Source organism: Bubalus bubalis, chromosome 3 (assembly GCF_019923935.1).
Source record: "Bubalus bubalis isolate 160015118507 breed Murrah chromosome 3, NDDB_SH_1, whole genome shotgun sequence".
Lineage (NCBI taxonomy): Eukaryota > Metazoa > Chordata > Mammalia > Artiodactyla > Bovidae > Bubalus > Bubalus bubalis.
The window spans coordinates 131,965,625-131,984,637 of NC_059159.1; the positions used below are offsets into that span (position 1 = coordinate 131,965,625).

A 19,013-nucleotide genomic window follows, 5' to 3' on the forward strand; every position below is an offset into this window, starting at 1 on the left:
TGGAGCATGGGCTTCTCACTGTGGTGGTTTCTCTTGTTGCTGAGCACCGGCTCTTGGGTGCTCAGGCTTCAGTAGTTGGTGGCTCCTGGGCTCTAGAGCACAGGCTCGATAGTTGTGGTGCCTGGTCTTAGTTGCCCTGCAGCATGTGAGATCTGCCCAGACCAGGGATTGAATCCATGTCTCCTGCATTGGTATGCAGATCCTTTAATGCTGAGCCACCAGGGAAGCCCTCCAAGCCCTTTTCTCAATCATTCCCTATTTCTCCAGAAGTTCTCAAATTTTCTTTGACTGAACTGGCCCCTAAATGATGACAGCTCATTTAAAGAAAGCTGCAAGTGGGGATGATGGCAGAATGGGGTTCTCTCTCTGCCTCTTACCACGTGTCTAATCCCTCTGCCCTCCTCTCCAAAAAGCTTCCTTCCACACTTGGCCTTGGCAGCCATCAGCTGATATTTTACTGAGTCCCAATTTGGGTCAGGAGCTGCTCCAGTGAAAAGAACAGCTAATAAAATATAGGCCGTCCATGCTAGGAACTCATATCAGATATCAGTATTGGAATGACCGTTGAAGGTCACCTGATCCAACCCCTGTACAAGAGGGAGCTGAATCTCAGAGAGGTCTGGGAACCGTCTGCCACACAGCTGCATAAAAGCAGATTCCAGGCCTTTTGATGGCCAGTGGATCCCTCTTTCCAAATCACCAAACTAGAATGTGCAGATGCCCGCAGCATGGGATGGCCCATGACCCCAGTACTTGCCCTTCAAGTAGCCTCTTGACTCTCTTAGATGGCCTCTCTCTTGGCTCTGGGGCTGAGTGTCTCAGCCTATTGGGCTTGGGCAGCAGAAGCCACACTGTGGCCCTGAGAAGGACTCTCTGTTTGGGCTGACTGACCTGGTGGTCAGTCAGGAAAGCAAAGCCTCTTTCCTTTCCTCACTGTGTGCTCATTCCTTTCCCTTCTCTTTCCCCTTCTCATCCAGCCCAACTGTGAGCCTGGAACAAGCACCAAGCAATGGCAGCTGGAAGAAAAGGCCAGTATGACCTGAGGAGGTCCTCTATGGACAGCCTGTGAGTAGCCACTGGGTGATGTCAACTCCTTCCCCATTGTTTTCCTCACCCCAAGCATTTATTTACCTGTCAAGGATTTATAGAGGGTCTCTTGAGTGTCTGTTGCCTGGTGCTAGATGAGCATGAAGGGTCCTCTTTTGAATAAGCACAGTTAAAGACTCTGATGCTGGGAAAGATTGAGGGCAGGAGGAGAAGGGGGTGACAGAGGATGAGATGGTTGGATGGCATCACCAACTCAATGGACATGAGTTTGAGCAAACTCTGGGGATGGTGATGGACAGGGAAGCCTAGAATGCTGCAGTCCATGGGGTCGCAAAGAGTCTGACATAACTGAGAGACTGAACAACAACTTCCTGTAAGAGTCCTCAGTACTGTGAGGGACAGAGAGAACCAATGATACAGCAGGGTGACTGATATTATTAGGGGAGTCTAGAGGAAGGGTTGGGAATGTAGAGTTTGTAGGGAATACTCACTGAAGACTTCCTGGAGGAAGTGACATCAAAGCTGAGACTGGAAGGATGAGTGAGTAATATCCAAATGAAGAGGGTGGAAAGAGAAAGAGTGTTCAGGCTTAGGGAATCCCTTGAGCAAAGGCCCAGAAGATTCCTGTTTCCTAGTGGGGACCTGGAGGTACCTCCTGAGCCTTGGGCAAGAAGACTGAGAGATTCTAGGCTTCCAGATTCAGCTCCTTCACCCTGCAGGGGCTCTGCATCTTGAGAAGCCTGTTTTTGCTCTCCTACAGAGACATTACTTGGCCAACAAAGGTCCGTCTAGTCAAGGCTATGGTTTTTCCAGTAGTCATGTATGGATGTGAGAGTAGGACTGTGAAGAAAGCTGAGCACCAAAGAATTGATGCTTTTGAACTGTGGTGTTGGAGAAGACTCTTGAGAGTCCCTTGGACTGCAAGGAGATCCAATCAGTCCATTCTAAAGCAGATCAGTCCTGGGTGTTCTTTGGAAGTAATGATGTTAAAGCTGAAACTCTAGTACTTTGGCCACCTCATGCAAAGAGTTGACTCACTGAAAAAGACTCTGATGCTGGGAGGGATTGGGGGCAGGAGGAGAAGGGGATGACAGAGGATGAGATGGCTGGATGGCATCACTGACTCGATGGACATGAGTTTGAGTGAACCCCGGGAGTTGGTGATGGACAGGGAGGCCTGGCGTGCTGCAGTTCATGGGGTCGCAAAGAGTCGGACATGACTGAGCAACTGAACTGAACTGAACTGAACAGGGTGGCAATGGCACAGGCCCACTGCACACTGCTGGGGAGAGAGTCATGCTTGTGCTTAGACGCTTCAGTTGTGTCCAACTCTTTGCAACCACATAGACTGCAGCCTACCAGGCTCCTCTGTCCATGAGATTTTCCAGGCAAGAGTACTGACGTGGGCTGCATTTCCTTCTCCAGGGGATCTTCCCAACCCAGGGATTGAACCCAGGTCTCCCACATTGCAGACAGGCGCTTTGCCATCTGAGTCACCAGGAAAGCCCCAAGAATACTGGAGTGGGTTGCGGTTCCCTTCTCCAGGGGATCTTCCTGACTCAGGGATCAAACCCACATCTCTTATGTCTCCTGCATTGGGAAGCAAGTTCTTTACCACTAGTGCCACTTGGGAAGCCCAGGAAGAGAGTCATCCCAAGTCAAAAAGTCTGTGAGGTGGGCTTCACAGAGGCTTGAATGTCCCAGGTGAGGGCTGAAGAGAAGCAAGGCTAGTAGCCAGCAAGTAGTTGAAGGGCTAAAGCTGCCTGGGAAGCAAATGGAACATGCAGGCTGGAGAAGGGCACAGTGGGTGGGGTCTGCCTAGCTTGGGCTGGCACCGGGGAGGGACCTTCAGAGCCACAGGAAGAGGAGGGTTTGGTGCTTCAGGGGTGCCTACCTGAGAAGTGATGGAGAGTTCTCTCCCCAGACCAACCTCCTGCTCCTGAGCTTCAGGAAAACAGCAGCGCAGGGTGTCCTGGAGGAGGGTAGTTAAAGAGATAGATGGTGGAGGGTGACTCTGGGGGACAAGTTCAAGGGGTTTATGTCACCAGGCAGGAGGAGTCACAAGGGAGCTGTGGTGAGGGAAGAGATGATGGAGGGAGGCAGGAAGTTAGAATGGAACCTGCCTCCAAGCTGCTAGCAGCCCCTCAGGCTGCGGCAAGGCGCTGTCCCCACAGGGTGAGTAAGCCCAGTGATGCAGGTCCTTGCTTGGGCCACCAGTGGGAAGACAGTGCAGACACCCAGCCAGCCAGTGATGTGGGGCAGTCAACAGCCCATTCTGAAGTGCTCTGAGGAGACAGTGGTTCCAAGCTGCAGGGACTGGGCAGAGGGGGCCAGTGTGTATGTGTAACAGAAGAAAGGAAAAGGCAGAGAGAAAAAGAGGCTGGGAACCTTAGTAGAAAAACTTCCCACTCAGGCTTGACTTGAGAAGTACCATTGACCCTTTAACAACAAGAGCTTCAACTGTGCAGGTCCATTTAGAGGCAGATTTTTCCCCCCAATAAATATGTATACAGTTGGGGCTCCCTAATCATGGGTTTCTGCATCCGTGTGCATGCATGCATGCTAAGTCACTTTAGTCATGTTAGACTCTTTGCAATCCTATGAACTGTAGCCCACCAGGCTCCTCTGTCCATGGAATTCCCCGGGCAAGAACACTGCAGGGAAACCTGAGAACAGGGAGGACCAACTGTATTCACTGAACTTCATCATTTTATATAAGAGACTTCAGCATCTGAGGGTTTTGCTCTTCCAGGGGGGCTCTCAAAACTAATCTCTGGTGGATCCAAAGGAATGACTGTAATCAGAAGTCAGGAAAATGGTCTCTCCAGGGCTAGGGTGGATGGGATGCAAGGGGAGGGGGAGGGGGAGGGGGCCTGTGTATGAAATGCTGCCAAGGGCTAGGAGCTGGGGCCTGGGACAGGGTTCAAAGTGGGCCGCTGACAACTCCTTGGTTGCTGGCGAGGGGACCCAGCCTCAGGGAATGGCTTTGTTTTCCAGGATTCTGGCATTGGCAGGCTGGGTAAAGATGAAGCTAAAGTGGTAGCCAGATCCTTGGCCTGGGAACCAACATCTCGAGGCTGTCTTGAGTAGCTGGGAGGTGTGAACTGAGGGCCAGGGTTGGGTGGGAAGATCTGGCATTGACCACAGTTAAGGCAGAGGCTGAAGGCTGGGACTTGGTAGTGACCTACCTCTCAAGCTGAGAATCTTCAACTGCCCTGATGAGGAGAAGCTGGGATCTGGTGCCTCTTTCTCCAAAAAGGGAAAGGGCATTGGTTTTATAGCTGCAGGTCCTGTAGCACCTTGACTTTGAGTAGAGATCAGTTCTGTTTTCCTGCTCTGTGCTGCATTGGGGCTGTCCCTGCTGCCAGGATGTGTGAAACGTGAAGCCAACAGGCTGGTGTTCTGAAATGGGTGCTCTGAAAGGGACTAGGGTGTCAGATACCCTGCTTCCCACCCCCACATGGCACCCATACAGAGATCCCATGCTGTGATCTTTTGTGATGTAGTGACCTCTGACACAGCATCCTCGATCATCCTTAATCTCTAATCCAGCTCTAAGTGAAAGTTGCTCAGTCGTGTCCGACTCTTTGTGACCCCATGGACTATACAGTCCATGAAATTCTCCAGGCAAGAATACTGGAGTGGGTAGCCTTTCCCCTCTCCAGGGGATCTTCCCAACCCAGGGATTGAACCCAGGTCTCCCGCATTGCAGGTGGATTCTTTACCAGATGAGCCACAAGGGTAATCCAGCTCTAGGTAGATTCAGAGGAGGGGTAGATTAACGCACTTACTGAACATGGACCAGGCCAGAAAGCAGGAACATCTTGGTGGGCACCTTCTAATTATAAGCATTCATGGATGGGAAGCATGCATCAGGCAATAAAAAATTAATTTTTTCTTTGCCTTTATTTTTTGGCAATTATATGTTGCAGAAATTATTATTAAAGTATATTTGCATTTTCAGAGGATAAGTTGGAGGTGTGATGGACTGGGATTAAGTGGGAGACACGTCAGTCTGGGCTTTTAAAAAATTGTCCAGAGGTAATCCACAAGCTGGATAAAACCAGATTGAGTTGACTACTGTAATTACTCGCAGTCAAGAGTCTCATAATTAAGGATGAGGATCCTTGAACACGGCAAACTTCCTTTGAGGACCACTCATATTACAGATGTCATCCCTTGTAATCTGTTATTTTCCAGAATTTTGAGAAGAGGGCCCAAAGGTGCCATAGATAATGTCACCACGGCTAGTGTCTTCGTGGCATTTCTTTAAGAGGGCAGAAGATACAGGTGAACGCCAGGTGGCAATAGATTGAATATGGGATAGAAGAGGAGCCTGCTGTACAAAAGGGAGAGGGGAGAAGGCCTACATGGTAAACAGGTGCAGGTGATACAGGGACCCACCCTGAAACTCATTAAGGGCCACGGAAATTGGAGACATTGTCCGTAGCTGCAGGGGCGGTGATGGAGGGAGGAAGGCCCCCAAACACCAGAAATGCTGTGGGAGTTCTTTCTCAGCCTCCCGGAGAAAGGGGCGGGGGGTAACCCTGAGTGAGTTTAGTGAGGTTTGGAGCTTCGCCAGGTAGAGGGACGCAACCCCGGCCCCCGTAGGCGAGCCTAGAGCCTCTACTCCGCGTCCCTCCGGGTGACGGCGAGGTAAGCAAAAGTGGAGAGGAAGCAAGCTACGTCGGGAGGTGGGGCCTCCGGGACGCCCAATCCCCTTTTTTCCCCGCCCCTTCCCCGCCCCCTCAACTGATTTCGACCAACGGAACGCCGCGAAGGGCGGTACCTGTCACGGCTGGCGTTCTGGGTGAGATTTTGCCCCCACCTTTTTTCCCTCCCTCCCTTCTTTTTTTTTTTTTTTATATCCCCTTTCTCTTTTTTTGTGAATGAAAAAAGGAGGTCGCAAGCGGTCCCTGGGACTGCAGCGCTAGGCGTCTTGGTGGCCGCGCCTTCGGAGCGGGCCCAGGCGCGTAGCAGCGGCGGCCTCGCCCTTCTCGCCCACTCCTGCTTGCCGCCTCCGGCCTCGGCAGCCAGAGAAGGCCGTTGGCGGCGGCGCGGCCCAGCCGCGGAGGTCTGAGTGGCCTCCCGCTGCCCGGCTCCGGCGCTCCTCCGTGACATTGGGCGCCGGGAGATGCTGATCCGGAAGAGACAGTGGCCGCAGTGCCGCGCGCGCGGCCGCTCCCGGCCCGCCGTCCGGCCTGGGCTGCTCTGTCAGAGTTTCTGATGTAACGCGACCCGGGCCCGGAGCCTGAGCGGCAGCAGCAGCAGCAGCAGCGCGGCGGCACCGGTATCGTCCTAACTTGCACCCGCGGAGTGACCCCAGCCATTTCACTAAAATGAGCGTGCTTAGCAGGAAGAGATGTGTTCCGTACACTAGAAATCACCCCGTCACATGTAGCGGTGTAAGTAAATGATTAATTTCTATTATGGCCGGGTTGCGAGCAGCCTCTGGAAACGCGCCGCTTCCCCGTTCTGCGTCCTCCCGGGGGCCCTGTCTGCGCCCGTCCTGATTTCCCTCGGGCGTCCTCTCGTCCCTGGACTAGAGCTTCGGCTGCTGGGGTCTTAGCGGGCGGGGGACTAACCTTTTCTGGGTGTATCTAGGGAAAGGAAAATAACTTGATTGCCGTGGCATGCAGTGGCCTTCCCCTTCCCCTATTTAAGTAAAAAAAAATTATTTTGTATGTGTGTGCAGAACAGCATGTCAAGAGAAAAGGTCCAGAGTAGTGGAAATGTTTCCGTTAAAAATATTTAATGTAATGTGGGGTTTTTGTTTGTTTTTGCCATTCTGGATATGTTACTTTCAACCCGTTCCATTGCAGTCTGTGCATCTGAGTTCTGGCAAACTAAGGGGAGAAATCCTTAGCGTTGTTTGTTGATGTTTGAAGAGGCTTATTCTGTGTTTAGGCTTGCATTTTTGTTTAACATGACTATTCAGCATCTGTTTGGGCCTTGCTGCCCATCGGATCTGTGGGGGGATTCATCTCTCCGCTCCCTCCCACCACCCCAGTGTTACAGTGTCAGTGACCCGGTGGGAGCTTCCTTTAATTGGAAGGCCACCCTCGCTGGTCTTCTCTTCCTCATCCTGTCCATCCTCCTTGATCTTTACCTTCATTTTCAAGATATTCTTCCCTTTTGTATTTTGTAAGATGCAGGATGTGGGATATAGGTTGCTAGGAGACAAAGCAGGCTCCCAGGGAGATTCTGTTGTTTCCTTGACAACCAGACTAGGGCAGCTACAGATGAACAAGCCTCCTATCGGCTGTGGGAGGGAAATGGGGGGCTTTTCTGGGCTTTGCAAAGAGTGTGTAGGGGTGTGGAGGTGGGACTAGGAGCCTGTAAGGGTTGTAGCTAATTTGAGCACACGCCTTTTGTTCTGACCTGGCCTGAGTACAAAGAGCTGGGACGTTAGTGGGCAGGAGGCTGTCTTTGGAGAAGGGAACAGGGATTGTGGGATGGGGTGTGAAGGGAGCATCTCTGTGACTCTGGAATCATTGAGGAAGAGGAGTGGCCTGGGGGTCATGATGGCCAGTGCAAGGTAGCAAGGAAACCATAGTGTATGGAAGTTAATCAGGAGGCTCAGAAGGAATGGGGATGAGGCAATTGTGTGGAAAAGTCTAGAGTCATTGAAGGTGAGAGTGCCAGAAGGAAAGGGGAAGTTGAGAGGCTTATTGAGGGGGTTGTGCCATTGTATACCAGCACTGTTACTGTAAAGTAGCAATATTCTAGAGCAAAAATTACATTACTGTTGACAATGGCATCATATCTCCAGGACAGGATCCTTCTAAAGACAGGCCTGAATAGACTAAGAGTTCTGCTCGCTTAATTGGGCCAGTGTGTATCTTAAAAGAGAGGTATAATTACACATAGAGATATGTAATCTGGCATTATATAATACCACATTACATAAGAAGGCACATACCTCCTTTTGGCTCAGGCTGTCTTGGCACAGATTCATCAAAATTCAAGACTGGCTTCTGATGCCCTCATACCCATTTTCCAGAAGGGTAGACCATGGCACAGAGAAGTGAAGTGATTTGCCCTTTCCCAGATCAGACAATGAATGAAGTTTGCCAGTCAGGCAGATGGGATGGGGGTGGAGTGGGTGAGAATGATCAAAATTGGGAGGAAGTCAAAGGACAAGTAAGAGAAGGCTGCAGGGGTGCTGGGGAAATGGATGGGGAGGGGCCGCTCAGCCAGAGGAACACCCAACAGGTCTGCTGTCTAAACTCCCAGCACAGTGTCGCTCTTCTGCTTGCTGGTTGGCTGTCCCCTGCTTAACTCTAGAGGAGCATAGGGTGTGCATTGAGTGTTTGAACTGTAGACTCACCAATCTTGGACCAGCACTGAACCACTCTGCTGGTGTTCTGACATCCTCCTCACCATCCAGCTGCTCCTGGGTGTGAGAGCTGATAGGTCGCCTTGATTTCTCATTCCCTCTTCTGTCTACACACCTCCGTGCTGCTAGAACCTGAATTTAAGAAAGAAGCTCTGTTGGCTAGTAGGTTTCTCTCTTTCTCCTACATCTGTGTATATTTGTATTGGGGAATCTATCTGTTTTGTTCTTCAACTAATAAAACAGAAATCACAACCCAGATGCCTCCCAGCGCCAGCACATCCTTCCTGCTGTCTGCCTTGAGACGAGGAACTATCAAAGTGCGGTTCCCACTCTTCATCAGGAGAATGAACTTGGGGGGAGGCAAGATGGTGGGCAGAATAATGGTTGCTTGCTGGAGAGGTTGAGAAGGGGCGGAGGAAGGAGAAGGAATGAGGCAGACAATTGCGCTGGAGACTAGGGAGGGACCTGCACAGAGACCCTTGGTTGTTTAGATCCTGTAAAATTCCAAGAAAGAGGAGGCGTGTGTCTCGTTGGAAAGTCCTTGCTGTACTTTTTGCTAAGGTGGCTGAGATGCATCCACTCGAGCAAAATCCCAGTTGCCATCGTTGGATATTTCAGGTCTGCATTCCCGCATGCTGGCATCTAGTTACAGTCCTGCAGGAGCCGAGCTCCTCTGTTGCTGCTGGTGGCTTGGCTCTTGGGCTGGATGGCTCAGCAGTGAGAGCTCCTGGGAAGCCTCCAGGACTCCTCTGGGCTCAGCCTTCCTTGGCCTAGGAAGGAGTCCTTCAAATTGCTCCAACCCCCAGCTGACTTCAGGTACCCAGAAAATGTGAGCAGGGGCAGGTCAGTGACCCTGGTGAAACCAAGCTTGCTAATAATGCCTGCACTACCCCTACCTTCTCTCTTCAAGCCTTCCAGGGGAGCGTGGATGCCAGCTGGGAGGCTGTCAGCAAAAGCCCCTAAAAGCCCAGGGCCCCCTCCTGGAGATAGCTTTTTAAACACTGACATGACATTTTGACTACAGAAGGACCTTCTGTTTGTTCATTTGAGCCATCCCTCTCTGTGGGTGGATGAGCCGCTTCCTCTCTACCTAACACAGAAGGAAACTGAGGCAAACATTTGTTCAGAAATTCAGGCCTGAGTTTCTGACTCTCTGCTTTCCCATTACCTGTCCAGCCAATTTAATGAGCATCCTTCCAGGAGTGCTGGTGTCCAGGGGCTTCCAGCCTGAGACTCCTCCTCCCCAGGAAGGAGAAATGTGGAAGGGAATGTATCTCATTTTCCCTGAAACTGGATGCAGGATACTTGGAGGGCAGGCCTGGGTAGGGGATGGGAACGCTCACTGGCCCATTAGCCATGGGGTGTATTGTCCCAGATTTCCCAGGTGGCTCAGTGGTAAAGAATCCACTCGTCAGTGCAGGAGACATGGGGTAGATCCCTGGGTTGGGAAGATCCCCTGCAACCCACTCCAGTATTCTTGCCTGGAGATGGACTACAGTCTACGGGGTCGCAAAGAATCGGACACGACTGAGTGACTGAGTGTGTGCACACACATGTATTGTCCCAGGCCACTGCTTACCCCCACTACCACCATCTCAATACTGAGTGAGCCCCTTAGGTAATGGGACAATCTCACAAGAGGAGAGGAGAGGCCTGTGGACTGCTCAGGTGCAAGCACCCAGAAGCCGTCTCAGCTTGGACAATCTGGGACAAAACACTTCAGCATCTCTGTAATGGGGCTGGGGTTGAAGGGTAGCCACAGGCAGGCTGCAGTTTGGAAATTGACAGCGAGAGAAGGAGAGAGGCAAAGGTCGTGGCCAGGAGGGCCACTGCCCAGTCCGACAAGTCCATTAAAAGTTAATTTAATTTTTTCATTTAAATTTTTAAGTTTTAATTTAATTTCATCTTAATTTTCTCAGCGGCCCTGCCCTCAGGCATGCTGGGAAGAAGGGGTGGGGACCTGGCCCTGACTCCCCTCCTCTCACTCTTTGTTGTTCTGCTGTCACAGCCCTGCGGGCTGGAGGAGGAGAGCAGATGATAAGTGAGCTTCCTAGGCAGACACCTCTGTTCCCAGGAGAGTGGGGACCAGCCCCCGAGCAGACTTCGCCTTGGGATTTCTCTCTGGCATTCCCCAACCAGAAGCCCTGCTGCTGGAGGATGGAGACACCAGGACAAAGACCAGAAATTCACCCAGTGGAGCTGTGCCTCTCAGCCTGAAGGGACTGCTGTCTCCTCGGGCCCCTGTGAGCCTGGGCTGGGAAAGCTACCCACTCCCTTGTCCTCCTCTCTGCTCAAATGCTCAGAGAGGGGGCAGCCCCGGCAGAGAAGAGCTGCTGGCCCTGGCCCTCAGGGGCTGGTGTGCAAAGTTGTCTTGACTGCTTCTCTTCTCTCCCTCAGGTCCCAATTAATGGATTCTGACATGGATTATGAAAGGCCAAACGTAGAGACCATCAAGTGCGTGGTGGTGGGGGACAACGCTGTGGGCAAGACCAGGCTTATCTGTGCCCGGGCCTGCAATGCCACCCTCACCCAGTACCAGCTGCTTGCCACCCACGTGCCCACGGTTTGGGCCATTGACCAGTATCGGGTATGCCAAGAGGTAAGGTTGCAAGTCTATGGCCTCACTCATCTGGGCTTCTTCCCCAGGGATTTCTCCAGAGGGGCCCTATGCTGAGCTCACGGAAGCCCTTTAAAGGTTGAGTAGAGGCAGCTGAAGAGCACAGATCCCTGGGAGAGGCCTGAGGGGAGCCCACTCCAGGGGAGGGGTCCCCAGCCCTTTGTGTTTGTCTGAGCAGAAGCCTGGGGCATCTTGTGTAACATAGACCCCAGTAATGGGAAGCCCTGGAGCTGGGAAAGGGGTGGTGCTTTGGAGAGATGAGAGCTGCCAGGAGAAAAGAAACTGCTGGCTAATGATACCCAAAGACCCAAGGCTGGGAAACATCTGATGGCAGGTACAGCTGGGAACAAGGATGGGCTCCTTGGGAGATCGCATCACTCCCGTGACTGTCTGCCCTCTGGAGTCTCTTCTGTCCTGGCCAGCTCTTGTTAGGGGACTCAGGTGTTCTAGGACACACAGAGGGAGACACTAGTTGTCCCTCCAGCCCCCATGCTGTGGGACCCAGGAGTGAGCTGACCCCACCCCGAGTCAGCATGCAGGGCCCCCAGGAACCATTGCCTTCGCTTCCCTCCCCTCTCCCTGTCCCACCCCCTTCCCCCACCCCTGCCAGGTGCTGGAACGTTCCCGAGACGTGGTAGACGATGTGAGCGTGTCTCTCCGCCTCTGGGATACCTTCGGAGACCACCACAAAGACCGGCGCTTTGCTTATGGGAGGTAGGGAAGGCCCCCGCTGCCTGCAGGGAGCCAAGTGGGTGGGGTTTTTCCCCGAGGTATGAGGACACTCTGTGAAACTGAGTTAAAGGAATTTCACTCTGTGAAACTGGGAGGAAGGAGTGGAGAAAACAGCCCTGGGAGACCCTTGACGGGAAGGCAGCCCGGGCTGGGCAGGGAGCCGGCTTTGCAATCAGGAGGCCAGGTTTCAGTTCTCCCCTGTTAACCAGTAACGCTGGGACTTTGAGCAATTAGGAAGGCTGTTCTGAGATGAGTTTTCTCAGATGAGATGGTAAAAGTGGTCATGTCTAAATCTCAAGAGAGCTGTGAGGTCAACCCAAGAGTCTTTGAAAGCTCTCAAGTGCTAACTTGGGGGTACAGAAATAGGAGGTGCTATGATTACATGTTTTGGGGAAGATCACGTGAGCCGATCCATATGACAGTTGTGGGACTGCAGTGTAGGGGTGCCGTTGGGTATGTGCTCTCCCTTGTTCCAGCAGCAGGGAACCCATCACTAGCTTTTTCTGCCTATAACCTCACTCTTCTCCCACTCCCAGATCTGATGTGGTGGTTCTGTGCTTCTCCATTGCCAACCCCAACTCCCTCCACCATGTCAAGACCATGTGGTACCCAGAAATCAAGCACTTCTGCCCCCGAGCACCTGTCATCTTGGTGGGCTGCCAGCTGGACCTGCGTTACGCTGACCTGGACGCTGTCAATAGGGCCAGGAGACCCTGGCTAGGTAGGGAGTCCTGGTGCCTAGGGAGGGAAAGGTGGCAGATGGGGAAGGGGAAGAGGGGGTGGAGGGAGGTTGTGTGTCTCTCAACTCTCTGCTCAGCCCTGAGAGAATGCACAGAGCCTCACTTCTCTCCCTCCATTTGAAGCAGACTCACATAGGGGGCCAGTAAGAATGGTCACTCTTTCGTCCATCCATCCATCCATCCATTACACACTGAGTGGGCAATACTGGGCTAAGCATCATGAGGAGAGAAGGAGAAGGAGAGGTAATCTTTGTATGAAAGGAGCTTATAATCTTGCTGGGAGACGAACTGGATAGGTGAATATGTTAAAAACCAGCATGCTAATTGCCAGAGAGGTAGTCAGCCCTCCCACTACTTTGAGCCGGGGAGATCACCCAGGCCTACCACAGATAATGGAGGGCTTCCTGGAAGAAGAAGGGCTTAGAAGTGAGCCTTGAAAGAATGGTAGGATCTGGCCAAACAGAGGAGAAAGGGAGTGGAAATGAGCAGGGCAGGAACGGGGCTTAGACCCAGATCCTCAGCAGGGACTCCCCCAGTCAGGTGAAAAACAGGATCGGGGGAATGCATCTCCCTGCCCCCCAGCCCTCCACCACCGACATGAACTTGGCTTCCCTTCTTGACCGTGCCAAGCCCATCGAGCCCAATGAGATCCTTCCCCCGGAGAAGGGCCGAGAGGTGGCCAAGGAGCTGGGTATCCCCTACTACGAGACGAGCGTGGTGGCGCAGTTCGGTATCAAGGATGTCTTCGACAACGCCATCCGGGCAGCGCTTATCTCCCGCCGGCACCTGCAGTTCTGGAAGTCCCACCTCCGCAATGTGCAGCGGCCCCTGCTGCAGGCGCCTTTCCTGCCCCCCAAGCCGCCGCCCCCGCTCATTGTGGTGCCTGACCCCCCCTCCAGCAGTGAGGAGTGCCCTGCCCACCTCCTGGAGGACCCGCTGTGTGCAGACGTCATCCTTGTGCTTCAGGAGCGGGTGCGCATCTTCGCCCACAAGATCTACCTCTCCACATCCTCCTCCAAGTTCTACGACCTGTTCCTCATGGACCTGAGTGAGGGGGAGCTGGGGGGACCCTCGGGGTCAGGGGGTCCCCACTCAGAGGACCACCGGGGTCACCCTGATCAACACCACCACCATCACCACCACCACCACCACCATGGCCGGGACTTCCTGCTCCGGGCAGCCAGCTTTGACGTGTGTGAGAGCGTGGAGGAGGGCGGGGGCTCTGGGCCTGTTGGGCTCCGGGCATCCACCAGCGACGGGATCTTACGGGGCAATGGGACAGGGTACCTGCCTGGGCGGGGTCGAGTGCTGTCTTCCTGGAGCCGAGCCTTTGTGAGCATCCAGGAAGAGATGACAGAAGACCCACTGGCTTATAAATCCCGGCTGATGGTGGTGGTGAAAATGGACAACTCCATCCAGCCAGGGCCGTTCCGGGCTGTTCTCAAGTACCTGTACACGGGGGAGCTGGACGAGAACGAGCGAGACCTCATGCACATCGCCCACATTGCTGAACTGCTTGAGGTCTTTGATCTGCGCATGATGGTGGCCAACATCCTCAACAACGAGGCCTTCATGAACCAGGAGATCACCAAGGCCTTCCATGTCCGCCGGACCAACCGGGTTAAGGAGTGCTTGGCCAAAGGTACCTTCTCAGGTATGAAACAGGCTTTAGGAGCTGGTGTCCCAAAGGCAGGGGACTTCCCTCCAGGAGCCTTCTGCAGAATCTGGGTTGGTCCGAGTAGCATTCTGAGTCATCTCAGCCACTGATGTCCTGGAGATACCGCGGCTCTGCTGAAACCTAGAGCCCCCAGCTTGAGATTGTGGTTATGTGGTGTTCACAGAGTGTGGCTTCAGGAGGAAGCAGTCATCTGGGAGCAGTGTCTACCCGTGGGGTTGGTTGTCCCATATTCTTTCACCCCATCCTCACGTGATGCATCTTCTCTCACCCAACAGATGTGACCTTCATCCTGGATGATGGCACCATCAGCGCCCACAAGCCCCTGTTGATTTCTAGCTGTGACTGGATGGCTGCCATGTTTGGGGGGCCACTTGTGGAGAGTTCCACCAGGGAGGTAAGGCTAGGATGGAAACGGCTGGGAGGGAGAGAGGCTTACTCCCTTTCCATCTGAGGCATCTGTCACTTCATGGTACTTCCTTCAGCCTTGACTCTGTACAAACCACCAAGTGATGGGCCCAAGAGAAGTTTATGAGATGGCTCCTATAGCCAAGGACTTTGCACTATACCAAGATGGGCAATTATGGTCACATCCTAGCTCTATAGTTGAGAAAAAACTTGTTTCTTAAAGCAGTAAGAACAGATTTTTATTCAGAAACTATTGCAATAGGGGAAAAGAGACCTCAGTATAGAACTGGTTTTAATTCTTAATTGAGCATGATCAAGTGGGGTTTATAGTCAAGGTGTAGGGTGGGAGTCAGAGGGTAGAAAATTACTAAGAGGAAACATCAGGAGTCAGTGGGAGTTCTAGCCAAATCAAGACTGGGGTTCAAGTCTGACCTCCTTTCTACCCTTCTCTGAACTCTGACACTGACTGTCCATCCCTCAGCCTTGTAGTTAACAGTGTCCTCCTTTGTGAATCTACTTAAAGTTCCAAGGGTCCACACCAAGTTTCTCCAGCTGATCTGAGGTTTCCCTTGAGTATGGGGATGAGGTCTTTTATTTCTGCTGAGTACCCTTCTCAGCTCTGGTCCCTTAGCCAGTGCTCAGCAAGCACTTGAATGAAAAGCTGAACAAAGAATGTTAGAGCATAGCATCCTATAACCCAGAGAAGGGATTTCCTAAGATTTCTGGGTCAGGAAGATCCTTTGGAGGAGGGAAGGGCACCGCTTTCCAGTATTCTTACCTGGAGAATCCCATGGACCGAGGAGCCTGGCGGGCTACAGTCCATAGGGTCACACAGAGTCGGACATGACTTAAGCGACTTAGCACACACTGGAAAGGGAGTCCTTCTGGGAGGTGAAGAGGAGAGTTCGAGATTTGAGTTGTCTCTGCTCCCTGAAGCATGAGTGGGTTGAGATGTGCAAAGTGTGAGATGGGAACTCTTCAGAGCCACAGAAGCATCTGTAAAGTTCCAGCCAATTCCCAGTGCAGCCTGGAGAGGCTGGCGGCTGATGAGAAAGCAGTTTTTGTGTTGGTCCCGCTCTGGAGAGATCCCAGAGGCCCAGAGCTGTAGCTTTGAGCAGCCCAGAGAGACCAGCTGGTGTTCGCTCCATTCATCCACATCCCACTTGCACTGCTCCCCGAAGGATAGAGTGGGGCCAGGTGCAGGTGACCGGCAGGACTCCTTTATGCTTCCTCCAAACCAGAAAGATGCTAACGCGAGTCCAGGTCCTTTTAAAAGCTGTTGGAGCCCTGCTCACAGGTGCTCAGCAGATGGGTTCATTGCAGGCTGTTGGTGTGGGAGATTAGCCTTTGGGGAAAGAGGGGTTCTGAGCAGGTCAAGGGACCGCAGAGGGGTGGCAGCCTGTCTATGGGAGACCAACTGTCCAGGCCAGGGCCTTCTGAGTTCTTCAGAACTGCTGCTCTTTCCCTAAAGCTGGACCTTGCTGCAGCCTGCTCCATTCCTTCCCACCCGCAGGTGGTATTTCCTTACACAAGCAAGAGCTGCATGCGGGCCGTGCTGGAGTACCTGTACACTGGCATGTTCACCTCCAGCCCCGACCTGGACGACATGAAACTCATCATCCTGGCCAACCGCCTCTGCCTGCCGCACTTGGTCGCCCTCACAGGTAGCTAAGCCCAGGGGAGGGGCCTCCAGGGAGGAGGAGGAGTCAGGGGACCCCCTGGGAGTCGTGATTTCTTCTCTCACCTGTCTCCTCCTAGGGGACAGGCCGCCAGCACCAAGGGGATACGTTTACATAGCGTGAGATACGTCGGTGCGTATTGGGGTTGCGGTGAGGACGTGGATGTAAAGAGATGTGTGAGAGGGATGCTTGGTGGGGTCACCTTATAGGTCTCTCTAGAGGTTATTGCGGTGCAGCAAGTGGGCACCAGTAGATGCCAGGGCTCGAGGTTCTCAGCTTGGCCACACTCAGGCAAGCTTAAGAAGCCAAAAAGAACAGAACACCATTCCTCATTCCTACCCTTGCATCTCCTCTTTTTGCCTTTCGTTTTTCTTTCCCTTTCTCATTTCCTTCTTCTCTTCTACCTTCACTTTCTCTTTCTTCTTCTAGAAACACAGTAAACATTGACCTAATTGTTGGTCACTCTTAATTCTTTGATTCCTGGAAGATCCTGTGAGCTAGAGCTCAGGTTTCAGGATGGGCCAACCCCAGAGGCTTGGGTGGAGCAGGGACTGCGGCAGGAGGGAGACCAAGGAGCAGCGCTTGGGGTGCCAGGGCAGGAGGAGAGATGGTGCAGTGCAGATGAGAAGCCGTCTGGAGCCTGTGGGGCCCGCCGACAGGTGGAGCTCCTGAGCTGGAGTCAGCATGTGCGTTCCTTTGATGTTGGTGTTGGTACCTGTACTGGCATTGATGTCCAGGTTAATGTCCTTGGGTGGGTCGGCGGCAGATAGCAAGGCCTCAGATACTGAGTTGAGGTTCAGGGAAGGACCTGGTGTCAGAGCTGCTGTGGCCCTCGGCAGATGATCAAGACTGGGACTTGGCTATGAGGGAAGCAGCGATCCTATGACGAGAAATGAATTGAAAGGTGGCGCTTGGTCCCTGGAAGAGGTGGAAATGATTGACCAGAATCAAATGTTAAGAGCTGAGCCTGCAGAGGCAGGCCAGGGGACACTGAGGGCTTTAGGGCAGGGAGTAAGAGGCTTCTAGAGATTTCAGCTGCAGAATTCCCTGGTGGTCTGGTGGTTAAGGCTGCACTTCCACTGCAGGGGGCATGGGTTCAATCCCTGGTCAAGGAACTAAGATCCTGCATGCTGAGTGGTGCGACCAATAAATAAATAAAAAATAAATAAGATCATAGCTGCAACAATTTGAAAAAGTGGTGCAGCATTCCCAGAACACAGAAAATAGTCCAAAACTCTTAGACTAAATAACTTTTGAAAGACTTGCTACAAAGAAATGGCCCAAATGAAAAAAAAATGTATTCAGGTGTTTCTTTAAGTTTGTTTCATCATAGCAAGCAATCAGAAACAAGTCAAACAGGCACACTGGTTAAGCACAGGTGGATGGATTTTGCAAGGTAGCCATTAAAAATGTTACCTCTCACTGCTGCATGGAAAGGCTTATAGAAAATAACATTGAATGACCTTTCCTGGGAAATGCTTCATAATCGCTAAAAAACATATTTAAAAAATATGTTTCTATGTACCTTGTAAAGGAACAGTGGAAAATGCCAAGTGTTGTATAATAAGTGACATGTTTTGTGATATAAGCTTACTATGAAGTTATTAATTTAAGCTTAATTTTTAAAATGTTAAATATTGCACGAAAACATGTAATATGTGTTCATCTTAATAAACTATTACAAACCGAAGTGGCCCTTGCTCGCCACACCAGAGCCCCCAGTCTGTCCCTCTCAACCATAGGCCCTCCCCACCCCAGAGTAACCGTTCTGCCTATTGCGCTAAGATTTTATAACTGCTCTTCCTTACTCTTCTTCATAGTTATATCATCCAAGTGTACATCCTGAAACACTGTAGCATGATTTTATTTTTTATATATCTTTTAAGGTTTTTTTAATCTGTAAGTACCTTGTCTGTTAAAAACAAAAACAGAACTTTCCCTTGCGATACGTTGGAAAAACCCTCTGATCCAGGGAACCTAGAGTTTTTTCCTGATCGCCTTTCTGTATCCACCATGTTTCCTTCCTATCAACTGGCCTTCAGGTCTAGAGGCTAGATTAGATCCAGTCTTCTTTTGGTGAGACTACATTTTGTAGGCTGTTTCTGCTTTTCATCAAGAAACATAGATCATCTGCTTTTCTCTCTTTTTGTGGTGTTAGCAGCCTTTGAGTTTTATTGCCTGGATCCATTTATTTATTAAGTGTTGTGAAATGGTAATATTCCAGGTCTTTTTTTTTCTTTTTTAATCTGTTAGAATACTTTCCAAAGGAGGGAAACTTTCCCTCACCTATGGTTTGATTTCCCAGTAGAATAGTTCATGTAGGAAAGGCAGGTGAATATGTGGTATTTTAATTTACCAGTTGTTTTTCTTTTCTCTTATATTTATGTACTTATTTGGCTGCAGTGGAGTCTTAGTGGTGGCATGAAGGATCTTCAGTTGCGGCATGTGGGATCTAGCTCCCTTACCAGGGGTTGAACCTGGGTCCCCTGCATTGGAAGTGTAGAGTTTTAGCCACTGGACCATCAGGGAAGTCCCTGTTTACCAGTTTTCAAGACACACATTTGTTTCCTATCATCCTTTGAGAGTGACCATTATTTGTTATTAATATTACATGTGATTATGAATTTTTGGACTTGAACATACTCTATTGGCTTTTAGTTCAGGTCACTTGCTCAGTCGTGTTCGACTCTTTGTGACCCCATGGACTGCAGCATGCCAGGCATCCCTGTCCATCACCAACTCCTGAAGCCTACTCAAACTCATGTCACTGAGTCAG

The 19,013-nt window shown here is 51.6% G+C and overlaps 1 protein-coding gene across 1 annotated transcript; it reads left to right on the top strand.

Moving 5' to 3' along the window:
- The first annotated feature begins 10,783 nt into the window (after positions 1 to 10,783).
- RHOBTB2 (Rho related BTB domain containing 2) lies at positions 10,784 to 18,996 on the top strand. Its single transcript, XM_045165097.1, has 7 exons — positions 10,784 to 10,985; positions 11,614 to 11,717; positions 12,272 to 12,450; positions 13,098 to 14,129; positions 14,429 to 14,547; positions 16,072 to 16,222; positions 16,317 to 18,996. Exons 1-7 carry the CDS (start codon positions 10,794 to 10,796, stop codon positions 16,358 to 16,360), a joined length of 1,821 nt encoding a protein of 606 aa, XP_045021032.1. The 5' UTR covers positions 10,784 to 10,793; the 3' UTR covers positions 16,361 to 18,996.
- The last annotated feature ends 17 nt before the right edge of the window (positions 18,997 to 19,013 follow it).